At 52.1% G+C, this 20,788-nt stretch overlaps 1 protein-coding gene across 3 annotated transcripts in view; it reads right to left on the bottom strand.

Annotated features, from left to right (window-relative positions):
• SLC13A3 (solute carrier family 13 member 3) overlaps nucleotides 1–20,788 on the bottom strand; it is a 46,296-nt gene that overhangs the window by 11,188 nt on the left and 14,320 nt on the right. The window contains exons 3-8 of one of the 3 annotated variants that reach the window (XM_075527750.1): nucleotides 18,938–19,004; nucleotides 15,871–16,056; nucleotides 12,182–12,307; nucleotides 7,342–7,437; nucleotides 6,413–6,517; nucleotides 2,547–2,644 (exon numbers count right to left, since the gene is read on the bottom strand). In XM_075527750.1, coding sequence (XP_075383865.1) covers nucleotides 2,547–2,644; nucleotides 6,413–6,517; nucleotides 7,342–7,437; nucleotides 12,182–12,307; nucleotides 15,871–16,056; nucleotides 18,938–19,004 — 678 coding nt within the window. The remainder of the gene's footprint in view (nucleotides 1–2,546; nucleotides 2,645–6,412; nucleotides 6,518–7,341; nucleotides 7,438–12,181; nucleotides 12,308–15,870; nucleotides 16,057–18,937; nucleotides 19,005–20,788) is intronic. The other 2 variants (XM_075527752.1, XM_075527751.1) reach the window with 2 other exon arrangements.

Raw genomic sequence — 20,788 nt, 5'->3', positions numbered from 1 at the left:
GTAGGAGCCCTAGTGGCGCAGCAGGTTAAGCAGTGGGTTACTCACTGCAAGATCAGTGATTCTAGCCCAGCTGTGGGTCAGTGATGCGTCCTCCCCTCCCCCACTTGGAGCCTCTGGCATCTTCATCCACAAAGCAGTGTGGTAGCACCGCCCTCGGGGATGGGTGGAGGTAGGTGGGGCCCAGGGCTGGACCCCCAGCAAGCCCTTGGGCCATTTATCCTACTCTGTGGGGCCAGCACTGTCCAAGCACCAGGGCTACAGAAGTGGCCAGATCAGAGACAAGCTCTGTCCATAGAGAACACAGGTTCCCGTAGGGCAGTGGTTAATGCCATGACCCTTTCATACAGTTCCTCCTGTGGTGGTGACCCTCCAACCACACAATTTTTTTGCTGCTACTTCATAGCTGTCATTTTGCTACTGTTATGATTCGGGCAACCCTGTGAAAGGGTCATTCAACCCCCAATGGGGTATCAACGCACAGGTTGAGAACCACTGCTGCAGGCGCATCCCCAGACACCACTGTGGCCCCTGGGATGTCCTGGGAAGCTGAACCCGGCTGGCATTATGAAAGAAAAAACACAGAATGTGTGTGCTTTTCTAATGACTGTAGCGGAAGTTGATTTTTCTGAAAGCAAAATCAACTACAAGCCAGAAACTAGATAACTGCCAACACTAAGAAGCAGTAAACAATATATTTAAAATAAAACTCAAACTCGCTGCCAATCGATCCGGACCTACAGCAGCCTGACAGAGTAGAGCTGCCCCTTGGAATTTCCAAGATTAAGGGGCATAAAGCCTCATCTTTCTCCAAAAGAGCGGAGAACTCCTTTGGGTTCGAACTGCTGACCCTGTGGTTAGTGGCTCGATGCATACCCACTATGCCATCCGAGCTCCTCAAGTAATGTATTTACTTAAAAAAAAAACCGACACCTCACTGTCACTGAGTTAAATCTGACGCACAGTGACCCCATAGGGAGCAGTGAACTGCGCCTGTGGGTTTCTGAGGCTGTAACTCTTTATGGGAGTAGAAAGCCTCATCTTTCTCTGTGGAGTGGCTGGTGGCTTTGAACTGCTGATCTGGAGGTTAGCAGCCCGGTGCATAACCACGGCACCACGAGGGCTCCTGCAAGTAACATAAAAGGCCAAGAAACGCCGCTCAGAGTCGCTGACGAGGACAGCGAGTTGGACGTAAGAGAGACGCAAGCCTGTGCACCTGCAGCGTCCAAGAGCCCCTGTGTCCACTCCGCGCCTCACAAGGCCCAGATCTTTCTGGATCCCCGGGAGAATCCGGTCTGCTCACCGAGGCGCACACTCAACCTCTTCCACTCAACCAAGCCTGCCCTCCCTGACCGCAGCTGAGCTTCATCGTACTGGTTTTGCAATTGTAGAAAACCCCGCTCCCTGATTCCTGGCCGACAGCAGGGCAGTGTCAGCCACTGCCGACAGATGGCAATAGCGAGGCCTCTGGCAACATCTGAGATTTGGGCCATCTGGCGGTCAGCCCAGATGCGGGGTGCAATTTTTGCTCACCATGTTGGGTGCCCTTGGGCAGGTTTGCCTCAGCTCCCAACACTTCCTTGAAGCTGAAAGCTCAGCTTGAATGTTCGATGCCTGGCCCCTTAGGCAGGCAGGAACTAACTCCTGCCTCAGACCCGGGCTGGGCAAAGCCTTCCCGAGACAGCCAGGCAGTAGCCGAAGGCACGGGCTCATAGTGACCCTGTAGGACAGGGGAGAACTAGCCCTGGGTGTTTCTGAGACTGGATGGTTACAGGAGTTGACAGCCTCATCTTTCTCCCATGGTACCTAGTAGCCCGGCTCTTAACCCATGACCCCACCAGGTCCCCCATGAAGAGGGTCAGAAAGTCGCTAGTTTGGGCGTGGCACGCCAACAGGCAAAATGGGCACTCGATGACAAGAGAAAAGGCATTTCCACAAAGTTTTTATTTGAGTCAAAGACACGAATTGTACGAGTAGAAGTTATGGAATTGGAGCATGGTCTGTGTGGATATTTTTGCCACAATCAGAAAAAAAATACATGAATGACAATGACTACAAGGAAAAGGAAACGTTCTAGAATTGAATATGGTGATCATGGTACAACTCTTCCGAATCTGATTGAATTATGAAATTGTATGGCATGTGGATGAAGTGCTAATAAAACTGTTAAGGGTTTTTTGTATTGAGAACATTAAAACTGTTTGTATCTGGATACTGAAGTGTGAACTTTGTAGTGTTCCAGTACCATGAAATATTGTTTCTTCTGACTTTCCCACCCATCTGAGAATGTGCACCCTGCTCTTAGCTCGCAGGCAATACAGTAAAGAAACAGCCTTTGGGTCCACAGACTGCCATTGCCAGCCCCTGCCCTAGACCCTCAGCTTGGGCACGCTGAGTCCCCAGATAAGGTCCACCCTTCGACAACAACAGGGGGACACCAGGGACCACTTGGTTGGACATGTCCCAGGCATGGGTCCACCTCCAGGTTCCCGACGTCACGCATCACGCTCTTCAGGGAGCCCACTGAGACCCCAGCCTGGCCCCCTTACCTTTGAAGTCAAACCACCACTTGAGAGATGGCTTTTGGGACGGGAAGAAGAACAAGATGGTGACAATGGACACACCAGTGACCGCATCGGAAAGAAACCTACAATGACAAGGGCCCAAAGCACGTGACCCCGGCGGCCCTCAGGCCGGTGGCTTTCCCAGGAGGACCTGGGGGAAGGGAGTCCGGCCCGCTGCAGAGTATCTCCTTGGATCCAGTGTTGCACCTCATGGCCTTATCAAACCACCCCTGGACCTTGGTTTGATGCATCTGGGGCCAGACAGATGCTGGGGCTCCACTGAGAGGATGTCACCAGGGAAGGAAAGGCTGAGGCGCAGGGGAGCATTGGAAACCTCCCACTGCCATCACGTCTGTGCTCACTCATAGCGGCCACCTGTGGGTCCCCGAGACTGTCCTTGTTTACCGGGAGTGGAAGGCTCAGTCTTTCTCCCAAGGAGCTGCTGGTGGTTTCGAACGGCCACAGAGCACCTGAGCAAGACTCTTGTAAGACTTCTGTCTGGATCCAGGTAGCTTCTGCTTGGATTCCTCCTGGCACGGGCAGCTTACCACCAGGAGATGCTGTCCCATATCACCAGCAAGGATAACCAAGCTCATCCTCCCTCACCTTCCAGGCATCCGAGGCCACGTCCTTTGTAGACATTCGGCTCATGGAAGCCTCCCAAGCAGCCCTCGGAGGCAGGCAGCTTCCATTTCAGAAGCTTGGAAGCAGGAACAACGTGCTCACAGTCAGACAATGGTCCCTGGAGGAGAGGGGCCCTGACAGAGTTTCCTTGCCTTCATGAACTACAATTTTTGTATAATAAACATGCATCCTTTAGCAAACCATCATTGCTAACAAAAGCCCTCAGGCCCAGACACTTGGGAGGAAGGCTACGCAGCCAGTCAAGACATTTGAAAAGATGGTCATTATCATTTCACCATAGTGAAAGAATTAGAAATTAAAAGGCTAATTGAATATCATCTCAGACAGACAAAACTTGAAAGGGATGATCATGGCCAGCGAGAGGGCTGGAGAATAAAAGGGGTTGACCTTCGGGGAGACAGTTGGCCACATGGCTCAAAGCTGTAAATGCCGGTACCTCTAGCTCCAACTGCATCGCTTCTCAGCATTTATCCTCAGGAAACAACCAGACTCTTGTGTGTACACCTGGACAGGGAGGCTCATTATTTATTGGAGTAAAAAAGAAGAAGAAGAAATGTTAAATAGGGACATGCTTAACTAAAAGATGTCCCAGCCACACAATGAAGTAGTCTGCTTCTGGTTTCTTGGTTTTGTTTCCGTTTGTTGTTTGCTTTCATTTGAAAGGGAATGCCAATCTTAATGTATTAACATAGAAGTGACAAATGGAGGGGGATTTTTATTTGCAGTACTGGACACAAGCCAAAAAGGAGTTGGAGGGAGGCACTTGGGAAGCAGCGGTTCTGTCCGTGATAATTACCATTGTGCTTTCCAGATATGTCCCAGCTGTCATGGAATTATTAAAAGACACAGGAACAGATCTCACTGTCACCCAGGGACTGCCCCTGTGCTATCTATCATTTGTGATATGGTGACCACCTCCTGATTAGAGAGATAGACAGATAGATTGATTTATTGATATGAGGAGTCCTGGTGGCCTAGTGGATTCTCCTTGAGCTGCTAACTAACCGGTCAGCATTTCAAAATCACCAGTGCCCCCTTTGGGAGACAGACAGAGCTTTGCACTCCTGTAAAGAGCTGCCGCCTGGGAAACCCACAGGACAGTTCTGCCCTGCCCCAGATAGGGTTGTAAGGAGTTGGCATTAGCTCCATGGCAGAGCTTGGCACGAGTGTGGGAAGTGCTGGCTGGAACGGCTTCTCTCTGGTGAGGTGTGTGATACTGGTGATGTTGAGGGCCCTCTGCGGACCCTAAGGTGAGGGGTTCAAAACCAGCCACCCTGCAGGCAGAAGATGAAAGCTGAAGTCATCTAGTCTTGGAAACCCCACTAGGGTCGCGATGAGTTGAAACTGGCTCGGTGGCAATGGGGCTTTATGGAAAGCAGGGTTTACAGATGCTGACACCCTGCTGGAAGGTGGCGGCCAGCCAAGCCCCCAGCATTTGAATGTACGCGGCTCTCCAGCAAACTCCAAACACACTTCTCTCGAGGTGATGCCAACTGATAGCGAGCCTGGCCTACAGGGCAGGGAGAACCGCTGCAGTGGGGTTCCCAGACTCGAACTCTTCACGGGCGTCGACAGCCTCGGCTTTCCACCATCAGATCAGCAATCCCACCACCTGGACCAGGCTCATGAAGGGGCTCAAGAGGCCTCTTCCGAGTCTCTCAAGCCAGGACTTCACCCTGTAATGCTTCCCAGCTCGGGCACCATGAGGAATCACGCAGATTCCCCAAATCCAGGCGTGTTCAAGTTTCCCTTCATTGTCCGTGACAGAAGCAGTTCCAAGCCTGGCGCCCAAGGGTCAGTAGGAGTTGTCCATACGGAGGATGTTCCCAAAATCTCCTGGGAAATCCCACTAGCTTTCATTCCACTTTCCCCGGGGCTTTTTTGAAGCCCCTCAGAGGTCAGCACTAACACCCATGCGAGAGTCTGCGTGGGTCCTTGCCGTTGTGGGCGTGTCTGGAGAGCTGGGAGCCTAGGAAGTGCGTGCGGCACACCCACCCGTCCACAGTGAGCTTCTTTGGTGGGAGGGGGTGAGGCAAAAGGTGGGGGAGAGCAGCTAACACTCCGTTTTAGAATTCAGTATTGTTTGGCGTTTGTATAAGGACCACACACATTTGTCGTTATAAAAGGAAGATAAAAGAACAGGTCAGAAATCATATGCATGATGTGATCACATGCTTGTTTTTGTTCAAACAATTTAGTTAAAGCGAGATTAGTGTTTAGTTAGTTTGCCCGAGCCCTTAAAGCCAGTCCTACCGGAGTGTGATTTACGTGTACATGGCACACCCAAGGAAGCATGGGTGCTATGAGTTAAGTGTTGGGCTACGGGCCAGGTCAGCAGTTCAAACTCAACCAGTGGCTCTGTGGGAGAAAGACGAGGCTGTCTGCTTCTTTAAGCATGGTAGCAGTGGCTCTCCACCTTCCTCAGGCCGAGACCCTTTCAGACAGTTCCTCATGTGGTGGTGACGCCCCAGCCATAACATTATTGTCGTTGCTACTTCACAACTGTCATTTTGTTACTGTGAAGAATCATCATGTAAATATCTGATAGGCAGGATGCATTTTCATGGTTACAAATCAAACATAATTAAACATAATGAAAGCACAGTGATTAATCACAAAACAAGACGTCACTATATATTGTGCAATATTTATGTGTTTTCTGATGGTCTTAGGTGACCCCTGTGAAAGGGTTGTTCTACTCCCCCCAAAGGGGTCACGGCCCACAGGTTGAGAACCACTGCTGTCTCGCTTCAGAAACGGTAAGTAGCGGTTCTACGAGGCAGACTGGATTTGGTGGCAGTTGGTAAGGTGGTTGTTTGGTGCCATCGACCTGATGCACAACAGGATGAAGCACTACCTGGTCCTGGACCACCCTCACACATGTTGGTAAGGTGCGGCCTTTTTCAGGGGCCATCTCGGTGGGTTTTGGCAAATGGGTACCGCCTCTGATCCCTCATGTTAGTGCGGTGGAGAGCGGCGCCCAGGGCCCATTGCTCTTGGCTCTCTCTGGGGACTGACTGGAGCCTGCCATTCTGGGCACCTTTGGCCTTCTCGGTATTAGTAAATGGTTGACCGCATCCATCTGTCATCTGAGAAACCCACGAACGTCTTTTGGCAAAATATAAGAAAGGCCGTAGCCATCAAAACCATGTCTCGGGGGCTCCCTCCCCGGCAGGACTGGACCCTTTGAGGGCCCCGACTCTCACCCCGGGGCGAAGAAGCTGGCCCAGCCAGGGATGAACTTCGGGTCCCGGGAGAAGAGGAGAATGGCGAATAAGCAGAAAAGGACGAACACGGCTTGTTCCGCAAACCTGTGGAGGACACACAACAGTGACAGAGGGCTTTGGTCAGGAGCAGACCTCACCTGAGTCGCACACACTAAACGCTCTCCCTCCCAGGGCACCCCCAGAGGCTGGCAGGGTGGGGCGGGGATGGGGTAGGGGCTCTAGTTCCAGGGTTTCTTCCTGTGCACCCCCCACACCCAGTTCCTTCTGAAGCATCATGCATCCTCCAACCCCTCTCTACTAGTCCCACCGGGAAGTCCCCAAGGCCCAAGGAGCACCAGAGACCGGCGAGCAGGAAGAGAGGCAGCAGCAAAGAAAGAAGACCGTCGGTCCTGCAGACCCGGGGTGACGGATGCACACACACTGAGAGGGGCAGACAGACACGCCGAGAGGACAGCCCGGATGTTGAGGCCAGTATCCAGTCAATATGCACATGTCATGCATTGGGGACCAAGGCTCAGAGAGGGTTAGAGCCCTGGCCAAGGCCCCACAGAGCGAACTCTTGAACCTTGAACCCAGGCCTCCTGCTCTTGGGCATTTCACCACCTGAGAAGCATACTCTCCACGCACAGGGCCCGAAGGCACTCCAGACAGCGTCAGGGTGTTTCACGCACCGGGGGAACAGGGGGTGCTTTAAGTGTGTGTGTGTGGGGGGGTAGCTCCCTACTCAGGAGCACCCTAGGAGACTCGAATGTCCTAGGGTGCCCCAGTCTGGAGGTCACAAGGTATCTCCTTCAGGACCAGCTCAAGAGATTGGGACAGTCCCCTCGTGTGCCTCAGGCTCCAGGCTCCCAGGGACTCCGTTCCCAGGGGCCAGGCCAGCGGGTAGTTTTCCGTCCAGCCCCGCGTACTTGATGGGCCCCAGGTTCTGGAACTCCTCCTGTATGGTGGCTCGAGCCCTGGCTTCAGCATCCACCTGGAACTCAGACTTCTTCTTCCTCCAGCCCCTGCAATGCAGAGTGGGAAAGTTACCAGGGGCCATGGAAGGCCTGATGGCCCCTCCCCTGCCTGCTGATGACTACCTCCCCTCCCCACTGTCAGACCCGGAAGTCAGACCACAGACGTGTGCGTGTGTGTGTGTGTGTGTGATGCTCCACAATGTAAATCTGGTCTTAGGGCTCAAAGTCACTTAGCGGGTCAAACTGACGCCCAGCCAAGCAGGGAAACAAATGGGACCAAGTGCCATCCATGCAACATCTAGACACTGAGTCTAGGGAAAAGGCGGTATCTTGGGCGAAGGCGCACCTTTGTTGTTGTCGAGTGCTGTCGGGATGTTTCCAATGCAGAGGGGCCCTGTGTACCACAGAAGGACACGACGCTGTCCCGTGCCGGCCTCACAATTGTTCTTAGGTCTGAGCGAGTTACTGCAGTGCCTGTGTCAGTCCATCTTATCAAGAGTCTCCCCTTCTCTTGATGCCCCTCGACTTTACCAAGCAGGATGCCCCATCCAGGGACGGGTCTCTCATCATACCAGGTCCACAGTATGTGAGAGGAGATCTTGCCCTTCTTGCTTCTAAGGAGCATTCTGGGGGGAGCAGGACAGGATAGAGCTGTCCCTGTGGGTTCCCAAGACTGTAACTCGATGTGGGAGTAGAAAACCTCCTCTTTCTGTCCCTCGGAGTGGACAGTGGTCTTGAACTGCAGACCTTGTCTTTGGCAGCCTAACACGTAACCACTATGCTACCGGGGCTCCTCCCTGTGGGCCACACCTTTGATGTGGTGAAAAACATGTCACATTGTTTATGAAAGACAAGCAAGTAAGCAACAGTCAGGCTGTGCTTACCTTGCTTACTGCCCACTCCGACCCCATCAAGGACTGTGAATTTGAAGAAGAGAGGCTTTGCAGCCGGGGGGCCGGGAGAGCGAGACGCCAGCCAGATGCAGGAACAGGACTGTGGATGTGGCGGGAAAAGGTGTGAACAAGCCCGAGTCAGCTGAGACTAGATAACGGGGTTATTAAGTTGGGACTACCGGGTCACCCTCTAGAAACAAAAGAGAAGGTGGGCCCCAACCTCACGCTATAGACTATTCCACACCTGGAAATGATTTCAATGTCAAAAATGAAAGTTCTAGAAAAAAATTGGGAATATTCTTTTGTTAGCCTAGATTGGGAAGACCTGTCTATTAACAACGAAACATTCAGAAGCCCCAACTTGGTGCTCCAAGAGATGAATGCAATGTACCGGCCAGGAGTAAGGAACCAGTGGAGAGGTCTGAGGGGCCGCCCCAATCCCAACTATGCCCCTCCCCCCAGAGGAATTCACTGCAGAGGACAGCACTGAGCTACAGCTCAGGGAGAGGGACATGTCCGATCAGAGCACACGGGAGCAAATGAAGGGGCAGTAAGAGAGAGTGGAGCACATCCTGGCTCACCAAGCCTTGAGTACGATGTTCCTGCTCAGAGCAGCCAATCCACAGACAAGACCATATGGCCAGCCCCACTATGAGACAACATCCCTCACTGACCCATAGCCCTACAGGGACAACACTGGAGACAAGGTGTGGGAATTGCGCCCGATCTGATCCCACCACACCAAGGCAAAACACTAAGGGCATGCAACAGAACAGCAAGGGGAACAGAGCAATGAAGTCCCCAGGGAATACCAAAAATAGACTTTGGGGCCAGAGCTTCACACCCTATCAGACTCGACCGGAAAACACTCCTAAAGCCCAACAAACAGTTCTTGAACTAACTACAGGTTTTACTTTTTGTTGTTGTTTTTTGTCATTGGCTTTTTGTTGTTTTGTTTTCTTTTGTTGATTTGTTTTGCTCTGTTTTGTTTTTGTGCATGTTGTTATCTCCGCATGTCTGTCTAAATAAGATAGGCTGGATGAACAATCTGGAGGAGAAAACAATGGGACCGACAGTTCCAGGGGAGACATGGGAGAGAGGCAGGTGGGGGAAAAGGAAGTGGTGTTAACAAACCCAGGGACAAGGGAACAATAAGTGACCCAAATTGGTGGTGAGGAGGGTGTAGGGGGCCTGGTAGGGCGTGATCAAGAGTAATGTAACCGAGAGGAATTACTGAAACCCAAATGAAGGCTGAGCATGATAGTGGGACAAGAGGAAAGTAAAAGGAAATAGAAGAAAGAGCTAGGAGGCAAAGGACATTTATAAAGGTCTAAATAAAGACATGAACATATGTAAATATATTTATATATGATGATGGGGAAATAGATATATGTACATATATATATATGTTTAGTATTAAGGTAGCAGATGGACATTGGTCCTCCATTCAAGTCCTCCCTCAATTAATAAATACTTTGTTCTATTAAACTGGCATTTCAAGATGCTCACCTTCCCGACACAATCACTGAAGACAAATGAGTACATAAGTAAATGTGGTGAAGGAAGTTGATGGTGCCCGGCTATCAAAAGATATAGCATCTGGGTCTTAAAGACTTGAAGGTAAACACGTGGCCATCTAGCTCAGAAGCAACAAAGCCCACATGGAAGAAGCACACCAGCCTGTGTGATCACGAAGTGCCAGTTATCAGGCATCAAAGAACAAAAAAATCATCATTGTGTGCTCACCTCCCCAATACAATCACTGAAGATAAAGCAGGTGCATAAGCAGATGTGGTGAAGAAAGCTGATGGTGCCCAGCTATCAAAAGATATAGCGTCTGGGGTCTTAAAGGCTTGAAGGTAAACAAGTGTCCATCTAGCTGAGAAGCAACAAAGCCCACATGGAAGAAGCACACCAGCCTGTGTGATCACCAGGTGTGAAAGGCATCAGGTATCAGGCATCAAAGAACAAAAATCAAATCATTGTGAATGAGCGGGAGTGCAGATTTGGAACCCAAGACCCATCTGTAGGCAACTGAACATCCCCTTACAGAAGGTTCGCGGGGAGGAGAAGAGCCAGTCAGGGTGCAATGTAGCAACAATGAACATAGAACTTTCCTCTAGTTCCCAAATGCTTCCTCCCCACCCCCAACCCCCACTATTATGATCCCAATTCTACCTTACAAATCTGGCTAGACCAGAGGATGTACACTGGTACAGATAGGAACTGGGAATCCAGGACAGATGATCCCTTCAGGACCAGTGCCAATAGTGGTAATACCGGAAGGGTAGGTTGAAAAGGGGGAACCAATTACAAGGATTGACATATAACTTCCTCCCTGGGGGACAGACAACAGAAAAAGTGGGTGAAAGGAGACATCGGACAGTGTAAGATATGACAAAATAATAATTTATAAATTATCAAGGGTTAATGAGGGAGAGGGGAGTGGGGAGCAGGGCGGGAAGGGGGAAATGAGGAGCTGATGACAGGGCCTTAAGTGGAGAGAAAATGTTTTGAGAATGATGAGGTAAATAAATATGCAAATGTGCTTTACACAACTGATGTATGTATGGATTGTTATAAGAGTTGTATAATGCCCCAATAAAATGATTTTAAAAAAATCAGAATCCATGAGAGAAAAGATTGATAACTTCACCTAAAAATAGTTTTACTTTTCATCAGAAGGAAAAAAAAAAACCCACCATCTTCAAAATGAGAAAAAGAAAGCAAAAAGAAAGGAATATTTGCCACTCAGCAAGCAAGTCAATCTTTCTAATATAGAAACTGGACACCAGTGAGACATGAACAGAGAGGGTGACCACACGGCTCAGCAATTCACCAGAAGGGCTCTATCAAACGCCCCAGACACAGGAAGAATTGCTCAAATCACTCTTAGTTACATCAGTGCAAGTGATGTTCCTCTCATCGGATGGGCAGAAATCCTACTTGGCTGCAGGAAACGCGTGGTTAGCTGGAAGCTGTTCTGACGGGGGATAATTTGACAACATCTATTAAAATAGACAGGTGCTTGTGCTCTCACCCAGAAACCTCACAACTTATTTCTCTCACACACAAAACCCCCCAACGTGTGTAAGAATGTGCAAAACGACAGCTGTGCCCCCAAACAACATCTTTGTATCTGCCTGTTTGTTGAAGAAACCCAGATCGGTACCCCAGAGACCAATGGCAATGGGAACCCGTGTGCAAGGTGTGTGCGCGTGTGTGTCCGTGCATATAGGGTGACGACGTGATCCGTCAGGTGTCTTGGAGGGAGACTCAGGGCGCCCTTTGTTGCATGGTTTGGTTTCTGAACCAGGTAGATGTGTTGCCAATTTTATCTTTCACTGAGACTCCCCTCCCTCTCCCTGGTGCGCATGCAAACGACGCTAGTTCATCATTACAAACGGTGGCAGGCAGCACGTGTGGCAAAGGATCCGTGACAGGAGGGTAACCCTTGTCCCCCTCTAGAGCCACAACAGCGTCGTGACGCCAAACTCAAGCACACGACAGTCCCGAAGGTCACTTGGCTCTGTGATCCAAATAGAGTGATAGTCACTTCCACACAGTAACCTTGTATCAACCTGTCTAATCGTGTGTCCACACACGAACCTCGGGCCACATGCGTCACCTCTGCTCCGCACACCCCTCGGGTTGGGGCAGTTAGAATGGCCCCCTGAGACACTGATGGGTGCTAAGGGTGGGAGATGCAGGCAACGGAAGTTTCCTCCTTCCCTACGAGGAGGATGTTGTGACTCAAACACCGTTCAGCCTGGCTCCAGAGAGCGTGGTTGCTATCGGACCTCCCAAGAGAGGTGTCGGGGCCCTTCTACCCCGTCCTGCAGGGTCTCTCCCCGGAGGTGGCCTCGGCTGGGCGGGCGTGGGCTGGGTTGGGAGTTTACCTCAGGGACATTCCTCCATACAGCAGCGAGATCCAGAGCCAGCCCACCAACAGGAAGAGCAGCATGAGTGGGAAGGCGAAGAGGAACCAGGAGCCAAAATTCACCAGGTCGCACTGTGGAAAGAAACTGGAGAGCAGGGGGCGGTGAGGGACCCTGCTGGGACACACTGGGCTGCTAACTTCCAGGTCAGCAGTTCGAAACCGCCAGCCTCTCTGTAGGAGAAAGATGGGGCTTTCTGCTCCCCCAAAGAGTCACAGGGGCAGTTCTACCCTGACCTGTGGGCTCACTAAGAGTCAGAATCCACTCCGGGACAGTGAGATCATAGCTTTGAATGGGCCGGTGCCACTCGGCTCCCCCTACTGTTGGAATGCGGGGGTGCAGGCCCGGAGCTCAGAGCCCGGATTGTCTTTGAAATCATGTGATGTTCAAATGCTGGCAATTCATTAAAGAGTTCTTTAAAGACTGTGAGAGCCGGCAAACCCTGCGGACTGTGACCTCTGCCCTAAGTCCTCAGGGACCCTGTGTGACCTGCCCCAGCAATGTTGATGTCCATACAGGGTTTCTTTTCGGTGCTTGGCAGCCCAACTTCAGCTTTGTGAAGACTTCTCCCAGCCAGTAAGGGTTAAGGAAAATGATATCCCGTGCCGGTGAGGGCTTGAGCTCACAGGAACTCACAGACATGAGCCCCTACTGCTTGTCAGTGAGGGCAGTCTGGGAGTCTAGTAAATACTTTAAAAGCCTTAAATATGTGTATGTCTTTTTACCCGAAGTTCCTACTAGACCACCCACTATGGCTTGTAAGTGGATTTAATGCATAGTGACCCTATAGGGCAGGGTAGAACTTCCCCCATAGGGTTTATAAGATTTCCATGTCTTTCTCCTGCCAATAGCGAGCGGCACTGTTGGAACTGGCTGCTGGCCTCATTAACGGCTTAGTACTTAACCGCTGTACCCCTTGGGATCCTAGATGGCCCATCACTGAAAGTAGATCTTAAAAACTAAAGGCAGAAACAGGGGCGAGGATGCATGTGCTAGACGGAGAAAACAGAAAAGCAGTTAATGCATGTGTTCCGTGTTCCTTCATCAAAAGCATGTACTACAGGGTCACACGGCCCCTCCCAGACTGCAAACACCACACAGGCATGCCAGCCCCAATATTGACATAGCCGCTCTTCAGGTCTCCGCCACGGAACCCTGAGATACCACCCCCCCCCACTTTATATGTGCTACAATTTCCTCAAGGAACACCAGCCTTCATAACAAGACAAAAGCAAACACCACTGAAAAGCATATTAAAATATCAGTAAGTGGATCATTAGCCACGTTTTTCATTAGCGCAAAAGAAGAAGAGATGAAGGCAATCCAAACATCTATCATTAACGTCTGACGCCCCAAATGGGGTCATGGATAGCCATTATTAAGTGTGTTCCCTAAGGAGCAAGTGAATGACAAAATATGTAAACAGAATGATGACATTAGTGTGGAACAAAGACAGACATGTAGCAGTTGTCCACAGAAAAGACTAGAAGACAAGCTTCTAACGACCTAAAAGAGAAATCCGAAGGTATTTCCCATCTGGCCCGTTTCATGGGTGTTGTGCAGTGTGCCTGTATCATCGATAATCTGAGTAAAGCAGGAAAGTGCATTTGGGAACAAAGGGTCCCATTCTCCAGTCTGGGCAGGCTCCTCTGCTGAGCGGCCCACAAGCCTTGCTTGACTCGACTTTCTTTTTAAACCCTCTCCTTCCAGCCTAGAGGGTCCACAATGATGAGGATGCAGGTTGCAGGCTGGCGTGTCATTTGTATCTGATTTACTCCGCATCCTTCGAGATGGATCATCCGACTTGCAGCTCCAGCCTTTTCTCCGTTGTTCCTGCTCAGGTTGGAACAAAGGCCTGCCCGTGTGTGTGTGTGTGTGTGTGTGTGTGTGTGTGTGTGTGTGTGTATGTGCGCGCGCAGCCCCTACCCCACTCCCGCACCCCCAACTCAGGACCTCCCTGCTTTCTGTCCAGGCCCCCAGAGTTCAACCCGCCCTGACTTTCCCTGACATCTAACTCCTGGCTTCCCCCCAACACACCAGCAACATGGCTAGTGTTCCCTCCATCGTCCTACTCTGTTTTTGAGCCCGCAGATGGGCCCCAGGTGAAGCCAACATGCCGAACCTCAGAATAGGGATGGCAACAGTAAGCCTCCCACGCTTCGTGCCCAGAGAAGAGCTGTCTGCAACCAGCCATCCTTTCCGCATGTCTTGGGTAGGGCTCACAGCTGTTGCCCATGTTTGCCTCTGACAAGGTCAGACGCCGGCCCGAGCCAAACCCACTGCCATTGGGTCTGTTCTGACTCCTAGGGGGCCTCTGTCAGGCTTCTGAGGCGGTAAATCTTTACCAGAGCAGCCAGCCTCATCTTTCTCCCCAGGAGAAGCTGGTGGGTTTGAACGGCTGAACTTGCTGACAGTGCACACACACACAACATCCCTATCACAGGCATCCTTCTTTCTTTCTGAAGTCAGCGTCTCCTCTCGGTACTTGGATTTGGCTTTGATTTGACGTGGGTCACCCAAAGGGTCCATTTGCGTGCACGCCAAGAAATGACCGTCTGCTTCATCCCCACAGCAAAGGCATCTGACGGACCCAGCCGCTCAGAAAGCTGGGTCTTAAAGCCTTAGAAACAGATGCTCCACATGCTGGGAGGTTTCCCATCTGAGAACAAGCCATGCAGTTTGAGAGCCTCGCTCTCCACCTCCTTCCTACGCCCTGGCCGTCCCTGCCTGAAGCACTCCGCGGTGGGGAACTGCCTCCTTGCAGCGCCCATTCCAGCCCTGGACGGTGCTCAGGGTCCATCAGAGAGCTGCGTGCAGGACTGCCTGGCCGCAGACCACCACCAACAGCCACACCATGCCCTCCCTCTGTTCCCAACTCTCCAGTGATTTCTATCTTGCTTAGGGAAATAAGTGGGAGTCCTTAAGGTGTCCTCAGCCCTTACGTCCTCCCATCCAGTCCCCTCTGTGTTCTGGGCTCAGCCAGTCTGCTCATCGTGTCCTTCCTCCAACCTCCAAGGACCGTTTCCACTTGCAGCCTTTGTGCCGTGAGTCCCTGGGTCACGGACGCCATATGGGTTTGCCCTTTAATGTGATGTACATCTGCCCTTACTTTGAAGTGACTGAGCCAACCCCTGCCAACACCAAACCCCTGGCTACAGAGTCAAGTCAACGCACAGGAGGGCTGGATGGCTGGAGGGTGGAGGAGAGCCGCTCATTAGGGTTTCCGGGTTGGGCATCTTCTCAGGGGCAGATTGCTCTCTGGAAGCTGCCTGTGGGTTTCTTTCAAATGCTCCCCTTGCGGTGGGCAGCCCCACGCATCACCCACTGGGCCGCCAGGGCCCCTTTCTGGCCCTAACGTGAAGCTCAAGGAGGACACTGTGCACTTGTTCCGACTTTCCTACAGACTAGAGCCCCAGGAACAGATCTGGTCTGTAACCCGGGGCCTGCCCATATGGTTATTCCCTCTGGAACCTTGCCCTGCCTGCGTCCACAGGACCCACGTCTTCCCTGCTCTGTCTCGGCTCCGATGCCATCCGGTGTGAGAGGACTTGCTGGTCTCCTGTACAAAATAGCACCAGGCGCCCGTCTCTTCCCTCCCGTCCTCGTATCTCCCCACGTCCCCAGCACTGGGCGGGGGCCACGGCTCTCACCTCTTGAGCTGGCCGAGCAGGATGAGGTTGGGGAGCGTGCCCGTGAGGGTGGCCGTGCCGCCAATGCTGGCCGAGTAGGGGATGGAGATAAGGAAGCCCTTCCAGATGTTTCTGCGGTAATCCTCCTCCTTCTTGGAGTCCGTCGGCAGGTCCAGAGGCGCCTCCACCTCCTCAAGGTCGTCTTTGCTGGAAAGAGACCCAGAGAGCAGCCGTTCAGCACAGACCGGGGGTTCCGGGCTCGTGGGGAGACTGGGAAGCCAGCAGGGGAGGGAGGCAGACGAACCTGTCTGCTGCTGAGGCAGCTCGTCAGGGACATTTAAACCCTTTGCAAACCAGGCACCCCCTTCAGCTCACCAAGTCTATTCTAAGAAGTCACCATAAAAAAAGCACTGGACAGAGGCTTTAGGTGCGGTACAAGGGAGCTCACAGAGGCCTTCAATGGGAAATGACAAACAACCTAAATAAATATCCCTCAAAAAGTTTAAATAAAACTCAGACTCGGTGGCATCGAGGTCATGCAGACTCACAGTGACCCGATAGGGCGTAGTGGAACTTCCCCATAGGGTGTCTGAGGCTGTAACGCTTTACAGCAGCAGACGGCCTCGTCTTTCTGCAGCAGCATAACAGGTGGGTTTGAACCGTTGGTCTTACGGTTCTCAGCCCAGTGCATTGCTCACTATGCCACCAGGGCTCCTTCCTAGTTAAAGAAAGATGATCCTTTAATTAGGATGGGCACCAATGAAGCTTTTAAAAATGAGGACATAGAGGAAGGTGTGACTATACGGGGGCGGGGCGTGGTGAGAGACTTGGACTGTCCAATGCAGAGTTGGAGGTCTGACACGCACGCTCCCCACTTCATCCACAATTAAAAATTCATTTAAAGAAAAAAAAAGATGATGGTGCAGATGGGTGTTTGTTGGGTGACAGACGTGCACAGCGCAAAGGTCAACAGCAGCTAAGCTAAACAAAGGCTCTCCCCGCTGTGCAATGGGAGCTGTCTGCGTGTAGCCCAGAGTAGTGCGCCCAGCACGGGCTGGGTTGCCTTTCTTTGGGGTTCAGGGGAAGGTTGGCTCCCCCACTCACTTGCATTTTCGGGCAGGTTTTCTTTGTGAAAATCCAAGAATTTGGAAACGGAACGTGAGGAACCACTGCAGGTGATGAGGTCCAAATATTTGTAGAGGGAAAGGAAGTCCTCGACTCGCCATCGGGTGAAAATAAAGAATGAATGAAAGAGGAGGTGACGAGCCAATAGGCCCGGCTTTATCCGTGCTTCCTCTGTCAACTGCACACGTGGGGACGCGGAGGAAGAGCGGGGGGCGGCCCATGCTTGCCGTCTGCACGGCTCGCTCTTGCCTTCCAAAGGACCCTGTCCTGTCTCCCGCCCCAACCCTGCTCCCTCTCCCTCACATCATCGCTTCCCCTCTGATGCTCTTGTGAATTCGACTCTCTGACTCAGTTTTTGTCTTTGGAATGTCAGCTCCACCAGGGTGGGGATCCCTGTCTGCTCACGGCTGTACCCCTGGTCCTTACACAGAGCCTGGTGACCCAGCAAGAGGGCGGAGAACTGCTCCCCAGGATTTCCAAGTCAATTGGTGTGGAGGCCGACAGAGATGTCTTTCCCTCCAAGTTCACGGTCCATTTGAACGGCTAAGTGCTCCAGGCACAGCACCACCAATTCGTTGTAGCTCTGGCTAAATCTGGGTGATGCCCAGCTCTACCGTGGATGGGCCAGGCCCACCCCTCCCTGCTGTGTGGTCGCTGTTAACTGGAGATGGCAGGGCCCTGAATGAATAATGAGTGTTGCCATCTTTGTTGGCATGGCCCGGGCACCCTGCTTGATGCCCATTCTCCCGTGACCTCCCAAAGCAGCCCTCCAAGATAGGCTCCAGTTGATCGGTGACAACTGACTGAGGACCAGAGAGGTTAAGGGACGTGCCCGCGTCACACAGCTGCTAAGTGGCAGAGCCAGGTCTGTGTGCCTGGCCTTCACCTCTCTGCCCCGTGTGCTCATTCTGTCCATGTGGAAGGCCGTCCCAGGTCCCATGGAAACTAAAACCTTAGCCACTGAACAGGCTCTAACACGCGTGTCAGAGAAGAACTGTGCTCTGCGGGCTTTTGGACAGCTGGCCGTGTGGGTGGTAGATTGCCAGACCTTTCTTATGAGGCACCTCTGGATAAACTCAGACCTCCAGCTGGCCAGCAGTAGAGCACATTAAACGGTTGGCTCCGCCTGGGGGCTCCTTCCAAGCCGTGAAGCTACGAGGAAAGAAGATTCCCCCCGGGGAATGCTTCATCTTCAGAGTGCCGGACCTTCTCTGCAGTCCTCTCGCTCCTGATCTTGTCACACAGCCTTCCCAAGTGTCCTGGGTGCCTTGTTTTCAAGGGGGGCAGCACCCTGTCGACAGCCTCATCAGCAGCAATCATTGTTATATCGGTGCCCATCGTGGCAGCTCTGACGCCAGTCCATCGCCTCGAGGGGCTCCCTCTGTTGGAGGACCCTCTCCTTTGTCACGCAGGACACCTTTTCCCCAGGGACTGGTCCCTCCTGCTAAGACGAGATGTCGTCTGGCCACCCTCAGTGCTCACACCCCCTGGCTCCCTGCGGGGTGGGTTCTCCCTTCGTTGCAACTAGCAATCAGCTCAGCTTTCCTTTACGCTAGGCTGTGTTCCTGGGTGACCCCCAGGTAGCTGGGACTACTTTTCTCCAAGAAGGAAGCAAAAAATCCTTGGTTTGTTGATCAGGGATTTTCCTTCACGTGGAAATCAGACCACCCTCGGGCAGTTCGACTCTGTCTTACAGGGGCCTCTGAGTAGCATTGGCCCATTCCCCAGCATACAACATCAACTCAACTCCTGAGTGCCAGGCTCCGTCCCCTGCCCTGCCTTTCCCACTTCTTCGTGTCTTTTTTGAAAGAGGCCCATGCATGGTGGAAGTTGAGCATGGTTAGGGAGCTGGGAGAAGAGTTGGGGGGTGGGAGGGGCACTGCTTGCTACCATGGGAATTCTTGGTCCCATCTCTTGCTTGCATTACACATTAGCTCCTCTACGAATTCTGCCTGGGACTCACTCTTCGGTGCTGGCGAAAAACTGCATCTCCGTGGGCACGGTGCGCAGGCCGTTTCTCTGTGCAGCCTCTGGGAGGGAAGGACAGGAAGGCTTTAGTGGGGTGAGCTCACACACGAAAGGCCCTCCCCACAAAGGACTGCGCTCCAGACGCCCCACGGTGACTTGAAATCAAGGAGGAGCAGGCAGGGGGGCCGAGAAACCAGAAGAATGGAAACTCGTGAGAACACGGTACGCTGTGACGAGTGGAGCCAAGGCCACGACACCGCTTGTGCAGAGATGGCTGGAGGGAAACCTGAACTGCTATGCGAGCCTTCCCGAACACATTACCAAATGGTCTTGCCAGAAGACCAAAGGCAGACTTTGCAGGCTCCCCTCCGTGAGAAGGATCCCGTATGAATAGAAGAAAGCTGAAACCACATGCTGTCTGCCTGGCCTGTCCGTACGTGGAGATGGTCCCAGGTCTGTGGGCAGCCAGCTGACTACAAGGCCCCTCAGTCAAGCTCTAGGCTCACCTGGGATGCTCGGATCCGCGACAACACAGGAATGGTCATGGAGAAGCATCAGGAATAGTGTGCTGACTGCCTGTCCAAACCAAAAAACCAAACGCACAGCCTTTGAGTTGATGCCAACTCATGGTGAACTTAGAGGACAGGGCAGAACTGCCCCTGTGGATTTTCGAGGACCGAAAACCCTCTTCTCTTTCCTGAGTAGTGGCTAGTGGCTCCGAACTGCTGATCTCGCAGCTAGCGACCCAACACTTAAGCACTCTGCCACCAGCGCTCCCATCCGTCATTCAGATAGGTGTGTACTGAGCACCTACGAGATGGGCGCAGAGTCCACAGTGAACAGTAAATAACAGGGTCCCACCTCCCCTGGAGATGACACGCTAGAAGGGGAGTCAACGATCACACAGACAAAGCTGGCGAGGTACAGACTGTCTCATCCCCTCCTGAGGGCGAGTCGTGTTCAGAGCTCTCTGCCTTCTTGTCAGCTGAGCTTCTCCCCTGTTGTTGTTGTTGTGAGTGTTTGCTTGCTAGTTTTTTGGTATGTTTGTAGGAATATGAAATACAGGACAGACAGGCACCGGAGTAATGCTTCCTTGCAGGTATGGCAGGGGAGGTTTGGGGGAAATGGGGAGCTCATAACAATGAGTAAAAGAATGAAGAAGATGCTCACACTAAATCCTAGCTCCAACTTCAGAACAATTTGTTCTTGCATCATAGCCCTGGTTCGATACTCGCCCTCGGGAAGGGAGCGCAGAACCTATGGGTGCTCGAGCAAAATGTGGTGAGGAATTTAGATGGTGCCCGGCTATCAGGTAAAACAGCATCTGGGTCTTAAAGACTTGTCACCAAACAAGCAGCCATCTAAGTGCGATGTCAACCAAGTCCACGTGGAAGAAGCACCCCCTCACCAATCACTGAAGGGTTGGAATCCATATAAACTGAAGTCGAGGGAGGGACCAGCGTCAGAGCCTGAACTGTGAGAATCCCATGTGCAGAAGGCGATGGATGTCAGTGGGAGCCCAAGATCCATGAGTGGAAGGGCATTGAGGAAATGGGCCTCCGGAGAACACCCCCGTCGGAAATTGAGGGAGGGGAGGAGAGTGGTCACTAAGCAGAGAGCTTGGGAGAGAGGAGCACAGGGACCAAAGGCACCACTCTGAACAGTTAAAAGTTGTCAGTAGACAACCCCTCACCCCAACCCTATGATGCTTGCTGGACCTGATCTAGTTTCCAAAAATTCTCTGTATTTTTGGTTTGTATTATTTTGTATGGTGTTTGTGGGTTCATAGTAGAGGGTATCTCAGAGGAGTATGTCAATGGAGGTCACCCTCCCTCTTGAAGCTGTT

The sequence above is a fragment of the Tenrec ecaudatus genome, chromosome 12 (genome assembly GCF_050624435.1).
Source record: "Tenrec ecaudatus isolate mTenEca1 chromosome 12, mTenEca1.hap1, whole genome shotgun sequence".
Taxonomy (NCBI): Eukaryota; Metazoa; Chordata; class Mammalia; order Afrosoricida; family Tenrecidae; genus Tenrec; species Tenrec ecaudatus.
The sequence above is the reverse complement of the archived record's forward strand: the minus strand, read 5'-3'. Positions and strand labels throughout refer to the sequence as shown.